Genomic DNA, 16,272 nt, shown 5'->3' with positions numbered 1-16,272 from the left:
TTGAGTGCAACAATCTCCTCGTCAATACATTTATCAGACTGTATATTTATAATCACACCCTCCAGTGTCACCCATATGAGGATGAGGTTCCCCTTTGAGTCTGGTTCCTCTCAAGGTTTCTTCCTTTACCATTAAAGGGAGTTGTTCCTCCCCACAGTCACCTGAGTCACCTCTCAGACTTGCTCACTGGGGATAAATACAAACACATTTTAAATATATCTAACATTAATCTTAATTTTTGTATAATATTAATCTTTAAATGATTCTTTATAATAACATTTTGTTCTATGTTTATGTTCTGTAAAGCTGCTTTGAGACAATGTCAATTGTAAAAAGCGCTATACAAATAAATTTGAATATATGAAGATTGTTACACACCAAATTCTAATCATCATCATCTTTATCATCTAATGGCATTGCCTTCAGGAACATAGTGGTTGGTTATACAATAAATATCTAGGGTTCTGAAGGTCAAAGGATGAACCTTCTTTATTGGTGTATTGAAGTAGCACTTATTTCTAGCTTCCCTTAATCATCTGTCACCTATGGTACTATTAAAAGAAGATTTTTTTTTATGGTTAATAATGTCAGTAAATGTCTGTTTATATTGAACATGTTTATGTTTAATATTGTTTATTGATTGTATACCATCAGGCAGCCTTGAGACCTACAGATGTGGTCCTGGAGGTCGGTCCTGGAACTGGAAACATGACCGTAAAACTTCTGGAAAAGGCCAAAAAAGTAGCTATGCTTTAAAAGTTTTTGTATTTAATGTCCTGATCCTGAACAAGAACATAATGTACCATATATTTCCTGTCATTTAAAGGTAGTCGCATGTGAGCTGGACACGAGGCTTGTAGCTGAACTTCAGAAACGAGTGCAGTGCACGTGAGTGATTGAGATTAATTGAGCACTATTTGTATTATTTGATTGGCTTTTCTTGGGGCTTAATAATCCATTCTTAAACCGTGCATGAACTTTTTACAGGCCGATGCAGACAAAGTTACAGATTTTGGTTGGTGACGTTTTGAAGACTGAACTGCCATTTTTTGATGTGTGTGTAGCAAATTTACCCTATCAGGTAACAATCCATAAATGTATTTCTTTTTTGTTAATTTAATATGAGAGAAGTTCTTTAAGATTCCTTTTTTTTCTTCCTTTTACAACTTCAGTATTACTTATTTTGCAGATATCATCACCATTTGTCTTCAAGCTACTTCTTCACAGACCTTTCTTCAGGTATGAAGTTTATAGTCAAATCTGTCGAGTTCTCAAAACGTTACCCATCTTTTCACTAAGCACCTAACTAAGAACTTTATGGTTATCATAACTTACATGTTTTCTAATCACTTTCAGCACTTTGGAGTAGTCAATTTGGTGTGTGTGTCTGTGTGTGACAGATGTGCAGTGCTGATGTTCCAGAGAGAGTTTGCTATGCGGTTGGTGGCGAAGCCTGGAGATAAACTCTACTGCAGACTATCAATCAACACACAACTACTGGCAAGAGTGGACCACCTCATGAAGGTTAGGCATCTCCACAGCTCACACTGGCCAAAGATTACAAGCCTTTATATAACCAAAATAAAGAGAAAATCTGTCATAACATTGGATGTCCTCCTGCTATTTAAATGTACATTCGAAAAGATTTTATTTCCATAATTTGTTTGCTGGGGTAATTATTTCAGATTCAAGACCCTGATCTTATTTACCTGTTCATATAGATTTAAGCTGTTTTTATTCCACAATGTTGCTGAATTAGTGAATTTGATTGGCCAGGAGGTAAATTTCTGTATCAGCAGTACCGACTGTAATTCCCACTATAGGGTTATTATAGGTTAGGTTGTAAAGAGGGAAGACTTTGTAGATTCTTTTTGAAAAATAGAGACTGTTCAGTGAAGAAATGTAACTATAAATGGATGAAACATACTCTACAATAATTTTTTGGTATAAAAAGAATAAAACACTTTAGGTCATGCTGTTACTGGAAAGTAATTTGAGGGTTGTTAACAGCACTTCCTTTCATTCTGTACTGATATAATGCAGCCTGTGAACAGAAAGGTCACATGACACCACTTTCTTATTTCAGGTTGGAAAAAACAATTTCAGACCTCCTCCTAAAGTGGAATCTAGTGTGGTCAGGATAGAGCCAAAAAATCCACCACCACCCATCAATTTTCAGGTTTGTTTACCTTTTTATTTACATATCGTCGCTGTCGGGCGGAATCCTTGTATCTCCAAAACCGTTATTTTTCAGGAAATTAAAAGAACGCCGTACCTTATCTGCAATGCACAGGGTTTAGTCCGCGCTGCAGTGGATTGTCTTGCGCTAAATTCCTGTCCTCAGACGAACACCAGAACTAGCGGGGGTCAAGATTTTTTTTCTTTGAGCCCAGTGTTTTGAAGACATTTACCTCAGAAGACGTGTTGATTCGTTGCGACTCTTCTTGAGGAGAAATATGAAGCGAAGCTCTCCCGTGGAGTGTCGAAGAGGTGGACAGTTGAAGTGTCCAATGTAGTTATGAGATTTGCGCTCAAGCTATTTTCAAGACTTTAGATTGGTTAATAACTTGTAAAAATAACAGACCCACGTGGGGACTGACCAATAGCATCGATATGTGAAAAAATATGAAATTGACAAAATTTGGACGTACGAGGTTTCCGCCCGACAGCGACGATATGCCGTTTTGCTGCTAACAAGACACAGATTCTTCACAAGAAGGGAGCTACTGACCCCTGATCAGTGCTGTATTATAAGAAAGAATACTGGCATGAACCCACACCAGAAGAATGGCGTGTGCAAATATGTGCCATTTCGGACAGTAGAATGCCAGTTACTCCCACTATTCATCTGAATATACAAACAATCTTAGTCATTTACAATAAAGAATGAAATAATTCCTACAGCCAACAGTCTTTATAAATATATTTGACTTCAGAAATGAGCAGACACACATGTGGCAGGCCTGATGTATTTTATTATAACGAAGCAAATGTTCCAGTTGCTCACAGTTTATAGAGCTACAGAATATTTTTTTTCCCCATGTAAACAGGTTCTTTTGCTCTAATTGTAAAAGACAACAACTCCCAATATAAGTAAAACCTCCACACGTAAAGGATTGGTGTAAACATTCTCATCTCCGAACATTCAGTACAATCTCACACAATCACTTCAGATTCACTTGCACCAGGATTGTTTTACAACACACTCTATTCATCGAGTTGGTGCATCTCACTGTTTAACACCGAATATGAATTTTAAATTCTATGTATTATTTAGTAAAATGTTAAATTATCTTTACCTGTAGGAATGGGACGGTCTTGTCAGAATTGCGTTTGTAAGAAAGAACAAAACTCTGAACGCAGCCTTCAAGTAAGTATTTATTTCAGTTTAACGATTTGACATCCATCAGCTATCAGTTGTGCCTTTAGCTCTATATCTTGTATTGTTTCCCAACCCAAGGTCTACTGCTGTTGAGCAGCTTTTGGAGAAGAACTACAGAATTCACTGCTCCATGCACAACATAGTAAGTAAACAGTCACTCCCTCTATATCAGAAAATTCTTCATCGTAGATTATGTAAAATTGCTTGTTTGTACTGTGGTGCTTTTGATGTATTTTGGCACGTGTTTGTTTTTTTTTGTTTGTCAATTTGATTGTTGGCCATTCAAATCGTATATTAATAGGAAGTACCAGAGGACTTCAGCATTATCCAGAAAATTGAGGGCGTTCTACAGGAAGCTGGGTTTAGTGAAAAACGGGCAAGATCGATGGACATAGATGACTTCATGGTGTACGTGAATATACTTTGCAAATACGTGTTTCACTGCAGCTAATCTTGATGTACCAAATAATTACATTCCTCTGCTTTAAATTGGTTCTTGTTACTTTCTCATCCTCAGATTACTTCATGCGTTCAACTCTGCTGGGATCCACTTTTCATGAAGCGCAAATACAGGATGTCTGGACTGTATATTCATATTGATATCACATTTTAATTATAGTGTGCCTTTTATTTAGATGTTAATCTCAAGGTGCTATATTATTATGCGAAAATGTTCAATAACACCATATTTTTCACTTAAGCCTATTTGAGAAATGTGTGGGGAAAAAAAACTAATAATAAAATCCAGTTGTAAAGAGGTTAGTACACCTCTGTTGCCTCCATAAAAGAGGAAAGCTGGCATATGAAACCTTTACACTTCTTAAATAATCCCAAGCGTTTTCTTTTAGCAGGCTGCAATAGGACTGTTGGTACCGTTCCTGTGGTAAAGCCACCTTGTAGAAATTAAACCCTATGCGTTTGTAAGAGTGATATATGCTTTATAGGAATATCCTATACATAAATATTTTAATGACTGTCAGCATTTGGTCAGTACCATCAAATTCTCAGTACCTGTACTAATATGTACTGGTACATATGATGTGTACCATTAGTTCTAGTTTAAAATACTGGCTAATGTTGCTGTTTTCTTTCTTAGATACAATAAATCAATGAAAAGTTTGTCATTTTAGTTAGAATTTTTGATACCAAATATAAGAGTCTTGCTTTCAATGAAGCAATCTCTTCTGTATACAAGTATTTGTCACTCCAACTACCTGCTTCTAAAGTTGTCTCCCTATTGCCTGGCTCAAGTGAAGTTGGGTGATATCTCCCTGCACTGTCCCACTTTCCTGAGGCTCAAGGCTGGAGTTATACTGCGAACTCTTCAAACATAACACTCGTGTCAAATTGTAATATAACATTTACCCTCCAGAGTTTAGTGATAACAGTGAAAAGATCAGCTGTAGTGAAATGGTTTGTTCTATATGTCTGATTATAGCATTTTTTTTCTAAAAGTATATAAATGGGGTGTTTTGAGCAACGTGTTTTCCAGATACCAGCCAAGATGGAGTTAATATACAATGAACCATTCTACAGCTGGCCAAAAAGAGCCACAGCACAGAGTAAAAAAATGAGTACGAGAACAATGCCCTAGTAAAACCAGAAATGACAAAATGAATTATTATTGACAAAATACAGCTCTACTCACACCCCAGAGCAGCAGCAACCTCATTGAGATCATTAATTTATACAATTTATGTTGAACAGTATAACTGAAACAAACTAAATGAACATTACAGACCCCTCAAATAGAGATAATAGAGTAATACAACTTCAGTGGGAGGTCCAACTCCTAGAGAAACAGGGTTATATAAAGTGCAGATGGGCCTTGGTCTGCCATGCTGGTAACAGAATGGGGAACAGGTTATTAAAAGCACATGCATTCAGTTTAGATAAGCTTCAAATAAAGGTGGTGGTAAAGACCCTAAAACATGGACAACGTAGTTAACAGCCATTTAACTAAACTTTAAAAAAGTAAATAAATACAAACACAAAGAAATGTAATCTACTGCAAAGATCACTCCATCAATTTTCTAACAAAAAACAAATCCCACTCGCTTACATGAACGGCTGTGCTTGTACAGCTGTCTTAAGGCACATGCTGATCTTCAAAATGATATTCAGTGTAATTTTGTGTGAGAGGTTTCATTAGTAGATGGGTACAATTGCAGCTTTTACCGGACATTCCTTGAAGATCAGCAGTCCACTTAAAGCAGTGCAGTACGTCAATGTAATAATCTAAGGTTTTGAATATTTCACATGTTGGCCAAAGAAAGACATTCAAATTCTGAGTAACTCTGCTGGACACTAGCAGGTTGTGTAGCACAGACACACATTATGGTTATTTTGGTATTTGCTGAACTCTGCCAAGTGTCTAGCCATCATGCTTATGCCTGTGACCTTAGTTCCAAGTCTACAGAGCTCGTGGCCTCTTGGGATTGATCTGCTTACTGGCTTGTTCCTCGTCCTGCAGGGCTGAGCGAAACGACCTCACTTTATCTATCAAATGAAAGAGTACACATTATCACACTCATTATTATTATTATTATTATTAATTCATAATAGGAAATGTGGATCGCATTAAAACGTTTATTTTTAAATAACGGAAATGTGCTCACTAGTTAAAGCCGTAAGGAACATAGTAGACAAAACCATTATAAAAATATATGAAAACAGTTGAATTCACTGACCAAACCGATCTAAAAAAGTGTCTGGTTGTGAAGCTAATATTCTAATAATCATGCGTAAATGACATCTGATAGTCCCCCCCGCCCAGGTACCTGATGTGCTTGAGATTAACCAAGATTAACAGAAAGTCTGGTAAACCACATTTATACAGAAAAAACTGTCTGCCTTCCATTTACAAACTAAATATCATTATTAAGTTACACATACTACATACAACTATCTACTCTCAATGGTATGTGTGCCCACAAGACCAAGATCATCTTAATTAAAGTAGTCACAGATTTAGGTTCCCTGTGGCTTTAGCTATTTACTCAGTAATCATTTTAAGCAAAAATCTAAAAGATTCTGAAGATTTCAGGATGAGGGCTACCTCTGAGCTCAATCAGGACATCAATCTTTTGGTCGAGTATTTGCTCCAGCTGGGAGGAGTAGGTGTCTACGTCATAATCCACCTCCTCGGTCATCTCTAGCAGAACCTTTTCATCCTCCAGCCACCTAATTGACTCCTGGACACAAAAGCACACCCACCAATAGACACATGAATTGGTGAAAAAGAAAAAGAAAAAACCTACTTAAAATAACCAGTTAAACAACACTTATATTGTCCCTATGTGTAAACCATCAGCAAATCATGGTCAGATACTAAGTAAATATTTTACTAAATTTCAAGATTTTTTTTTTATAACCCAACAAATATCACACTACAGAGAAATATTAATTTTAAAAACCAAATTTAGCCTGCAGGATAAACTGATGTGTCACCTGAAACACTGCTCGGTGGTCCTCCAGTACCTGCTCCTCCATCTCCACTAGCTGGGACACCACCTCATGAAAGGTAAAGAGCTGAGGAGACACTTCCTCTTCCTAAGAAAACATCAGACAAGTCTTTAAAACATACCTCCTTTTCTTAAAATTACCGATAGCATCCAGACTCACAAAAACAAAACTTCATCTTTGGGTTTAGATAATACACATTGTTATATCTAAAACTGCTAAAGATATGCATCTAAAGTTTCAATGCTTTCTGACTAAGAAGGCTTTAGTCTATTTCATACATTCTGTTCACAGAGCAGCTTAAGGTCATCTCTCTGAGGGGAGCTGCTTAGCTCCCACTCCTCCTCCATGATGTCCAACTGGTTGATGGCGTTGATGTTGGGTCGGACTCCTTCGGCCATTGTGTTCGGGTCTACGGTCAGCTCCTTCACTCTATGTGAACAGGAGAGAGCATGCTCAAATTTATCTTTGAATAACACCAGTAAAGAATAAAAGGGGTTGCACTGACAATGTGTTACTGTTTTTCAGCATTTGGTTTGAGTCCCTTATCCAGAGCAACTTACATTTTAAACAACTGAGCAATTAGGGTTAAGGGCCTTGCTCAGGGGGCCCAGCAGTGGCAGCTTAGTAGACCTGGGATTCGAACTCACAACCTTCCAAATCAGTAGTCCAACACCTTATCCACTAGGCTACCACATCCCACTGATATAGTAGTACACAGTATTATTGTACATTTTAATATTTCATGTCCTTTGCTCTTGAATGCTTACAGTAAGTACAATAAATATCTGAATAGTATTCAAAAAGGTAAAATGTGTTCCAAATTAATTCACAGAGCCTAATGACTAATAACACGTTAAAAGGTATGATAGCATGGTAGTACTAGAAAAATGGCTCTAGAAATCTGAGATGATATTGTTCTGAGATAAACAATTTTGTAATTGTAGTGTGGCTCACTGATCTGAAATCAAATCAAGCCCAAGGTGCCTAGAGGTTCCCATTACTCACCTTACTGCTAATGGTGTCATTAAATTTGATCCTTCATTAATGCACACAAGAAAGGCACAGCACACATGCCCAGGGTTATAAAGTGAAATGAAAGCAGATAAATAGGTGGGAGACTGATGAAAAATATTCACCAAGCACACCACTCGAGATGAGACAGAAGCAGCATTTGTATATACTCTAATGGGAGGCCGTGCATGTTATCTATATGCATATGACTAAGCATGATTGTGTAAGCTTCTTCTCATGCATCATGGGTCAAATTCAGCCAAGTAGATGCAAACAAGGTTTAACAGTGTATCTGCTGTTAAAGCAGATGGAAAGCGGGATAAGTAATCTTGCTCATACTCGCAAGTGGGAGAGAGCCCAGAGCGACTTCCTCCCTGAGAAAATGGGATATCTGAGGGACTAATCCCAAACTCCTTTACTCTGAAGCAAGAAAGGAATAAGCAAGAAAGACAAGTAAAGAGAGAGAGAGATAGCAGTAAGAGGAAGAATCAGGACAACAATGTTTGCCGTGCACACAAAATATATATCACTAATAAACATTGCATTATTTATATATGTAACAACTATAAACTATATGTAAGTTTGTTTTGTTGCATTTCATAAATAAATAAAATATATATCAAACCCAATAAATACAGACAACCAAAGAGATTTCATTTTTACCTGTTGGCATATCGCAGTGTATTCAGTGTGTTCTCACATGAAGCCATTCCTGGAGAGATGGTGGCAATCTGATCAGAAAACACAAATCATAAACCAGGGCTCACTTGCAATAAAAAAAACAGGGTTGTGGTTCTTTTAAAATAAAAATGTGTAAAACAATCACTGGCTATTCACCATGCATGTCCGCGAGTTCTCTCCGATGAAGGAGTCTCTGAGGACTTGTGTAAGTTTGCTGGCTCTGAACGGTGTGTGCGGCTTGTTCCGCCCCAGGGCTCGAATGCACTCCTTGACAGAGACAAGACACCAGAAAATTTTGGATGTATTTCAATCCTTGAAATTTACTATTAAATACCAGGAAACACAATGTATAAATCATTCATAATTGATGGAATCAAAAGAAATGATTTCACAAATAGAGATTTACCGCACCTTCAGTGCAAGTAGGCTCTTGTTGATCTCTGCTCCTTCAAGTCGTGTTTGCCGGTCAGCACTGGACGTATCAGCACCACGCTCATTCCCTGCCAGGTCAATCAGTGAAAACTTGCCATGCATCTTACTCTTCCTTCGCAGAATGATCTGAAAGACAGCATGGCTGCGGGACGAGTGAGCGTTGGCAGAAGTCTGTCCTGACGTTCTGAGGATCGAGACGTGAAAAAGTTCTTATGATTATAGTAAATAAGGAACACAATGTGTATGTATGTAATATATATATAAATAATATAAAACACACATCATATTTATTACATCAGAGCATTTCACAGTGATATTTAATTACCTGCAGCTGTTTCCAACCTCAATGAGCTTGAGAACATCTTCAGTACACCTGACCTCACTCTCCTGCAGCCCAACAACCTGAACCTGCTGTTTGCCATCCTCCAGTACGCGCAACTTTGCTTTACGGTTCAGCAAGTCAAACACCTGGGCAAAGCACCAAAATCTACAAAAGTAAGCAACCTGAGCCGGATAAGGTACACAATATATGTACTAAAAAAAGAGACTCTTTGAATGCTAATCACTTTGATGATATTCCACATCCAATAACCTTTTGTAACCACCACACAATTGCTTTGTTTCAGTTACTTGCCTTTCCACTGTAAATTTCAAAGAAGGTTGCGTAGACTTGAAGATCCAATTTCTTGTAGTTAGGTTTCTTCAACATAAGAAAAACATCACGAGCTGCATGGAGTAAGAGAAAGAATTTTTTAAAGAATCTTTATTCTGAAACTATTAAAAATGTACTTTCTTCCAAAAAAAAAAAAAACGCTAAAACTGCACATTCTTAAAAATATTTACCAGCTAAAGCATAGATTCCTTTTGAACAATCCTGGTTCTTTCCTGAAAAATCTCCACCCATTGTCTGAAAAACCAAAGACATCAATGTGAACTTCAGCCTGCAGGAAGTTTTAATATGCACTTCAATTAGGACTTAACCAAAAATGAAATACCTGAAAAACTATTCATATAATTTGTCTATTCATATAATACACGTTTAAAAGGAGAGAGAGATGAGATTTGGGGGAGAAGGAAAGAGATCTCACGTGTGTTTTTCCACTTCCAGTTTGACCGTACGCAAAGCATGTAGCCATTCCTCTCTCAAAGATGGTTTCCACCAAAGGTCTTGCTGTAAACCTACACAGTAGCACTTCTTAATTTAATTTTCCACCACATAAAACAACAAGCTCTCCTCAATAGAGGATTATAATTAAGACAAACCTGTAAACCATTTCATTTGATGTACTGTCATCAAAGGCATAATCGAAGCGAAAGGTTTGATTCTCTAGGTATCGGGTGAGGTCCACTTTCTGCTTAGGCTCATGGACCATGACAACATCTTTACTGGGGATGGTGATAACATCTAGCTCCTTTGCAGTGAGCTCTGAAACACAGGAGTAACATGTTCTTTTAACACCACAGTTCACCACAAACACACTCAATGATTACTTAACTAGATTTTGGTTACATATTCATATTAAAGGGAATCAAAATGCATATTTGTTGTGTCCAGAATGGGTTCAATTCCTTTCAACCTACAGTGGCTGCTGAAGTTAATCCTTGTAAGAGATTACAAGGCATATTATGCAAACATTAAAAATTCAGCATTCGTATGTTAGATATGCAATACAAGTTACATATGCAAGAAAATAAACAAAAGGTCTGTACCTTTTTTGTTAAGAGGACGCTTCCTCACACAAACGCATATTCTGTGTTCTTCAATCTGTCCACAATACACGCCTCTTTAGTGTTACAGCTACAGCACCATAGGTTTATTTTAAAAATCTTCTTAAATATCACACAAAACTTTTACAAAATATCAGGCATCCATGGAAAAATAATATATAAAGTACTTTGGCTCATACTCACTAAATCAGCTGTGGTTAGTGGTCTGTAATCTAGGCTTGCCCTAAAGTCTCTGATCATCTGCATTATTTCATAATTGGGGACTGTAGTGTCCACCTCCTTCAAAACAAATAGATCATTAATCACACGGCAAGTCATTAAAATGAGACAAGTTATAATTATAGAAACTAAAGAACATTTGCTCTTAAAATAAGACCAGCTCTTTTAATCATATTAAAATGCAAACTTAGTTATGAAAGCAGATACAATATTAAAGTTATTAAAAGTAAAAAAAAATAACTATTAGTACTAATATTAGTATTAGTAAATTTAGCATGTGAGCACAGACTAAATTTGGCTGAATTTAATATTCAGACATCTACATCAAGACAAAAAACAATAACCAAAACAGTACTGTGATTACAGGATTACAGTGTCAAGGACACTGACCTGGGCTCTCTTTTCCCTCAGCTCTTGCTGCTGCAATCGCCGCCTCTCTCTCTTCTCTTGCAGTTTCTCCACCTCCTTTACACAGTTGGACTTCCTCCTCGCTGCCAAACATGACAATTCAGTCAGACGATAATGACTACACAATAGCGTCATTCACTTCCTTTGTAAAAGGATCTTTTCCTCTTCTCTCTGTCCCTCTGCCTATATTGCCCATATATATTGCTTTGTAGAGCTTAAAATGTTTATGTTTAGAAAAGCTGCAAAAATGTATGTTTAGAGAAATAAATGCGTAAAAATGCCCCCTAGGCCACCTTGTAGCCAGAACAGAAACATTAAAAAAACTAATTTGAAGCTACAGTAAGATCCACTCCACTGGAAGCCATTACTATGCATCAAGAATAGAGTGCTATTTTAATCAAAGGTGTGTGATTACCATTCTGCTGCTGTTGTTGGCTCTGCTGTGTTTGGGTCTGTGCAGGTTGGGCTGGTAGCTGAGCAGGTGGAGGGAGGGCTGACTCTGGTTGCTGCTGGCCAGGACGCGCCCGTGTTGATACAACTGACAGCGCAGCACATGCACACACACGCATCTGTTTTACTTGTAACAATTAATATACTACTACAATTGAGAGCCACGAGCCAGTCTTACCTTTATTGTCTCTGGGTGGAATCTCAGCTCTTCCAGGAGCAATAGTCCTTCGATTCTGCACAGCAATTTCAGTTAGGATTGCAAAAAGTTTTTTATACTAAAATATAAGGAGCAAACTATATCTCCTGATCTGTGAACATTACCCTTTGGGAAGAACGCAAGTGAATGCATTTGGTTTGCATCTTTATTAGAAAGAGATATAATGGCAAATATTAAAGATAGGTCTTATATCTTTATGCTGAATTTGGATGGTTTGTACAAACCTTGGGGATCTTGTTGACCTTCATAGAAGTAGGTGTGGGAGGAGGTGGTGTTACAGGGCTCAGAGAGATCTCCTCTTCGGGAGCAACATCTGGGTTTAGTGAAAATATACTTTCTAGATCAATCTGTTCGAAAAGAATAAACACATTCAATCAGAGTTTTAAAACGTCAAATGTTATATATTTGCGCATGTTAATGTCCTAGGAAAAATACATTCATGACTGCTTTCAAGTGAGTTTAATGTTGGCTTTGTTGAAAGACAATATGTGGAACAAATTAGGAAGAACTAGTGGTTTCATGTTGACATGTACTTCAGGCTTCCCCTCTTCACTGTAAAATGCACAATGTGATTTTACCTTCTCACCAAGCTTTAATAAACTGTATATATTAAATTTAATAAATGTAAAAATATACATTCCCACTTGACTGATCTCCTCATGTCTAAAGTTTAAAAATAAAAAATAAAAAAATCATGCTTTCAAAACCAGGGAAGGCTTAACAGATGGTATGTACCATATGAAAGTAAATACTAGGATTATTTTTGTCAGAAGCTGTAATCTTAATAAAGTACCACTTTGTCGGCTCTATTACTAAGACTTCACTTATTACAAAAAAGTAAATAAGTACTTTATATTGAAGTCAGAATTTTTAAGCTGATTTTTGGCAGCTTCAAATCATAAAGTCTTTCTTTATAAAACTGTAAAAGTTTAATTTCCACAGAGTTTCAAGTTTCAGTTTATTGTATAGAAGAAAATGGCATCAATGCTTACCGAGCACAATGCCCACTTTTGTGCAGTGCAGCTTGCTGCCCTTATCTTGCCTCTGAACACTGGCACTGTTCTCCCATACATCGCTGAGAGTTATAAGCTTACAAAAGACCTTCAGGCTTACCTCTTTTCCTTTTGTGTCTCCATTTTCAATCCACTCCACAGTAACACTTTCGTTATCTTCATTTAAAGATGTTACCATGGCCTGATGTATTCGCCCTGCAAAAAAATATATATATTAACATTGACATATGTATGTCTTTCAAATCTTATAGAGAGAAAGCCAAGTCTGATCTTAAATAAAAAATAAAATCTACACAGCTCCTGTTTCCAGGTAATTTCAGAAGCTGTACTAGTCACTACTGTTATGATTCAGTGAACTAAACAGAGGAAATGGTAATGTCTGTTATCTATTATTTAACGCCATCTCACCCAATCTGTGCAATTATTTAATAGCAGCAATAACAGTATACTAACAGTTTCCACAATGCCTTGAAAAGGCATCAGTCAGATTGATCACCTAGTAGTACAATTGCTAACAACTAGATAATTTATGAGGTACAAGATGCTTACACCACATAACTACAACTTTCCTAAAAATGTTGTATAAATTCATATGCCAATAGTATGCTTTTTCTAGTGTTTACAGTGTGATCACTCCTGTAAGACTTAAGTCTCTCAAGCTGCACTTGTCTTGTTAGCATTTGTTCATTTTAAAGGGCACGTCCTCAGTGAACAACACACGTCATTCATTAATTTTCTAAAAAAAATTCATTAACTTAAATGATGTTTATTCTGATAAGAACGTTCTTTCTTTCAGAAAAAGAATCTCTCGGATAGGAAAAACAGGGATTAATGTTACTATAACATTAACGAGAATAATCTATGACTGCACACCATGCCTATAATATCTGCATCACAACAAACTGCCTGACGGTTCACTGAAAAAATCAGAGATCATTAGATCGATAGTTGCATTACATTGAACACCTCCATTTTACTCCAACCAAACTGATGCCAAAATCTCCATATTGCCGTCTTTTTGTTAAAACGATAAACCTCATGAAAAATTGCAATACATGCAATAACTGTCTATTGTGATATGATCATTCATTCATCAAGAGCCTATCCAAGGAACACCACATGTGAGGTGCAAACACATCCTTTTGCAAAAACCTTCTTTGCATGAGTCACAAATACTCCTATATCAACCCTGCAAAAATAATAATAATAATAATAATAATAATACTTTCTCTGCACCAGTTAATGGGATATCTGTTATTGGCCAAACTATGTATAGTTTATTAACCAAAGAACAACATGAAAATCTGGTGCTACTCCACTTTTTTAATCTGCAAAAAATAAAATGCAACATGGCACGCTGTTACCGGAAATTTGAGAAAATTCATTCAGAGGCAATAAATTTGTTCCAGAGAAAATAGAAAATAACCTGAAGACTTTCCAGTGGTGGAAAACATACTGTTTCAATGCAAAGACCTAGTGACCTCATAAATGACCTCTATAAAAGTTACATCTAGTGGAACTAGCAGACTTAGATAAACATGTTAACTGAATTCAGAACAGCTGGCACTACTGTCAGAGCTGCAGAGTATTATAAATATCGCTCATATACCCTTATTTCATTGCATCCAAAACTACAGAAATTCTGTCATCATGCAACATGATTTGCAGAGTGTTCATTTTTCTAAATCTAACATATGTTAAGGTTTCACTGTTTGGAGCAGCAAACTCTAAACATGGTTAATCTTTAAGAGACATCTTTGTTGATGCCATGATCTTTCATGGTAGATGAATCTTTTTAAGGTAGATGATAATGTAAATTAAACCAGTAGGGTGGACAATAAATTTAAGAAAGGGACGGTATACAATGAGAAATGTCTTAATCTTAATTCATGAGGGCGTTTCAGTGGCTGAATCTTAAATGGAGTTAGAGTGAGAATGTATCTAAATTGAGTGAGAATGTACCTAAACTGACAAGGACACCATTTTGCCTACTTGTGTTCATGAATTATTCTTGATCAAAGGGGTTGATATCTAGTTGACAATAATACTATATGGTAAACAGATTGTAATGAATTAACCAAAGGCTGTTACTGATCTGAATCATGCATTGCTTTGCTTAACACACCCAGAATAACTGGAACTAAAACTAGAGTAATTACTACATGTCTGTTTCCGCTTATTAAAACACCCACAGATGAACTTCAGTGATTGTCATCCATCAGACTAAATCGATAAAAAAAAAAATGCTGTATTGTGACCAACATTTAAAAGAGCAATATATTTGTGAAAAGAAACTGCACACCAGGTTACACGGATTACTAGCTGTCTCGCTAGTTAACGCCTAACCACTGACAGGAAGCTCTTGCTAGACAGAGCTTAGTAACAGAACCAAGCAAGCTTTAGTTTTTTGTGCTAAATTATTAACGCTGGCAATCAGAAATTTAACGGTGTTAATTATCTTATTCGTCGAGTTCTTATAGGGAAAAGTTTCTCTACCTATTATATATATATACATACACACGTTATGCCTTTTTTTAACGCCAGGTCGACTTGACTACAAGTAAACGGACCGGCTAGTTAGCTTAGCTCATTTTAGCTTAGCAACCGTTGCTGTGTTTACTGCGCTAGGTATGTAGGTCGTTAGCTTAGCTACCACAGCAACAGGGATGCACTGCATTGGCTACCTAAAAAAGTGTCAGTACAGTAGTTCACTAAAAAGGTTTGCCGGGTTGCTAATGCTAGCATTACTAGCATTAATCTTAGCCATTGCTAGCTTAGCGAAGCAAAGTATGACTAAACGGTAAAAAGCTAGTTACACTACATAGCTTAACAATTACCTTAACTAATAAACTCACCGTCACTCCGTTTTATCTCCACATATATCCCCACGACAATTCTGCCGAAGTTTACCGCCATGGTTCCTGGAGGACGGGGGCGAGCGAGAGAGCGCGAGAAATTAACCGGTGTTTTTGTTTGAAATGTTCACATTTGTTCCGTGTTGCCCGAACGCGGGAAGACGGCCAGCGGCAGGAATAAAAGAGGCAAAGTGCCAGTGCGCATGCGCGTCAACTTAGGTGACGCTATGCTTGTTGTGGGGTGGGTACTGAACTGTGTTGCACTGTACTGAAATTGTACTGAATTGTACAGAACTGAACTGTGTTGCACTGTACTGAAATTGTACGGAACTGAACTGTGTGGTACTGAATTGTACTGAACTGAACTGTGTTGCACTGTACTGAACTGCTGCAGAAAAAGATGCACAAACC

The 16,272-nt window shown here is 37.0% G+C and overlaps 2 protein-coding genes across 2 annotated transcripts in view; one reads left to right on the top strand and one right to left on the bottom strand.

Annotated features, from left to right (window-relative positions):
• dimt1l (DIM1 dimethyladenosine transferase 1-like (S. cerevisiae)) overlaps positions 1 to 4,102 on the top strand; it is a 4,841-nt gene extending 739 nt beyond the window's left edge. Inside the window, exons 3-12 of the mRNA XM_060882215.1 lie at positions 655 to 741; positions 827 to 888; positions 988 to 1,081; positions 1,190 to 1,239; positions 1,401 to 1,524; positions 2,087 to 2,179; positions 3,306 to 3,370; positions 3,461 to 3,524; positions 3,684 to 3,790; positions 3,900 to 4,102. Of these exons, the coding sequence (XP_060738198.1) occupies positions 655 to 741; positions 827 to 888; positions 988 to 1,081; positions 1,190 to 1,239; positions 1,401 to 1,524; positions 2,087 to 2,179; positions 3,306 to 3,370; positions 3,461 to 3,524; positions 3,684 to 3,790; positions 3,900 to 3,942 (789 nt within the window). The 3' untranslated portion in view covers positions 3,943 to 4,102. The remainder of the gene's footprint in view (positions 1 to 654; positions 742 to 826; positions 889 to 987; positions 1,082 to 1,189; positions 1,240 to 1,400; positions 1,525 to 2,086; positions 2,180 to 3,305; positions 3,371 to 3,460; positions 3,525 to 3,683; positions 3,791 to 3,899) is intronic.
• On the bottom strand, positions 2,956 to 16,071 carry kif2a (kinesin family member 2a). Its single transcript, XM_060882213.1, has 20 exons — positions 15,862 to 16,071; positions 13,107 to 13,201; positions 12,218 to 12,340; positions 11,955 to 12,009; positions 11,742 to 11,864; positions 11,309 to 11,409; positions 10,883 to 10,978; positions 10,682 to 10,736; positions 10,235 to 10,397; positions 10,060 to 10,150; positions 9,815 to 9,878; positions 9,606 to 9,697; positions 9,297 to 9,439; positions 8,951 to 9,155; positions 8,696 to 8,806; positions 8,522 to 8,589; positions 7,126 to 7,276; positions 6,833 to 6,934; positions 6,441 to 6,576; positions 2,956 to 5,881 (listed from the first exon to the last, which is right to left on the bottom strand). The coding sequence occupies exons 1-20, from the start codon at positions 15,920 to 15,922 to the stop codon at positions 5,796 to 5,798; spliced, it is 2,121 nt and encodes a 706-aa protein (XP_060738196.1). The 5' UTR covers positions 15,923 to 16,071; the 3' UTR covers positions 2,956 to 5,795.
• Between the last annotated feature and the right edge of the window lie 201 nt (positions 16,072 to 16,272).

Source organism: Tachysurus vachellii, chromosome 11 (genome assembly GCF_030014155.1).
Source record: "Tachysurus vachellii isolate PV-2020 chromosome 11, HZAU_Pvac_v1, whole genome shotgun sequence".
In the NCBI taxonomy this organism is placed as follows: domain Eukaryota; kingdom Metazoa; phylum Chordata; class Actinopteri; order Siluriformes; family Bagridae; genus Tachysurus; species Tachysurus vachellii.
The sequence above is the reverse complement of the archived record's forward strand: the minus strand, read 5'-3'. Positions and strand labels throughout refer to the sequence as shown.

Coding starts and splice junctions, on each gene's coding strand:
- kif2a (XM_060882213.1), bottom strand. CDS start 15,922: ATGGCGGTAAACTTCGGCAGAATTGTCGTGGGGATATATGTGGAGATA. Junction 7,277..8,521: donor ACACTGCGATATGCCAACAG/GTAAAAATGAAA, acceptor CTGTTCACATAG/AGTGAAGGAGCTGACCGTAG. Junction 6,577..6,832: donor ACCACCGAGCAGTGTTTCAG/GTGACACATCAG, acceptor TTTTGTGTCCAG/GAGTCAATTAGGTGGCTGGA.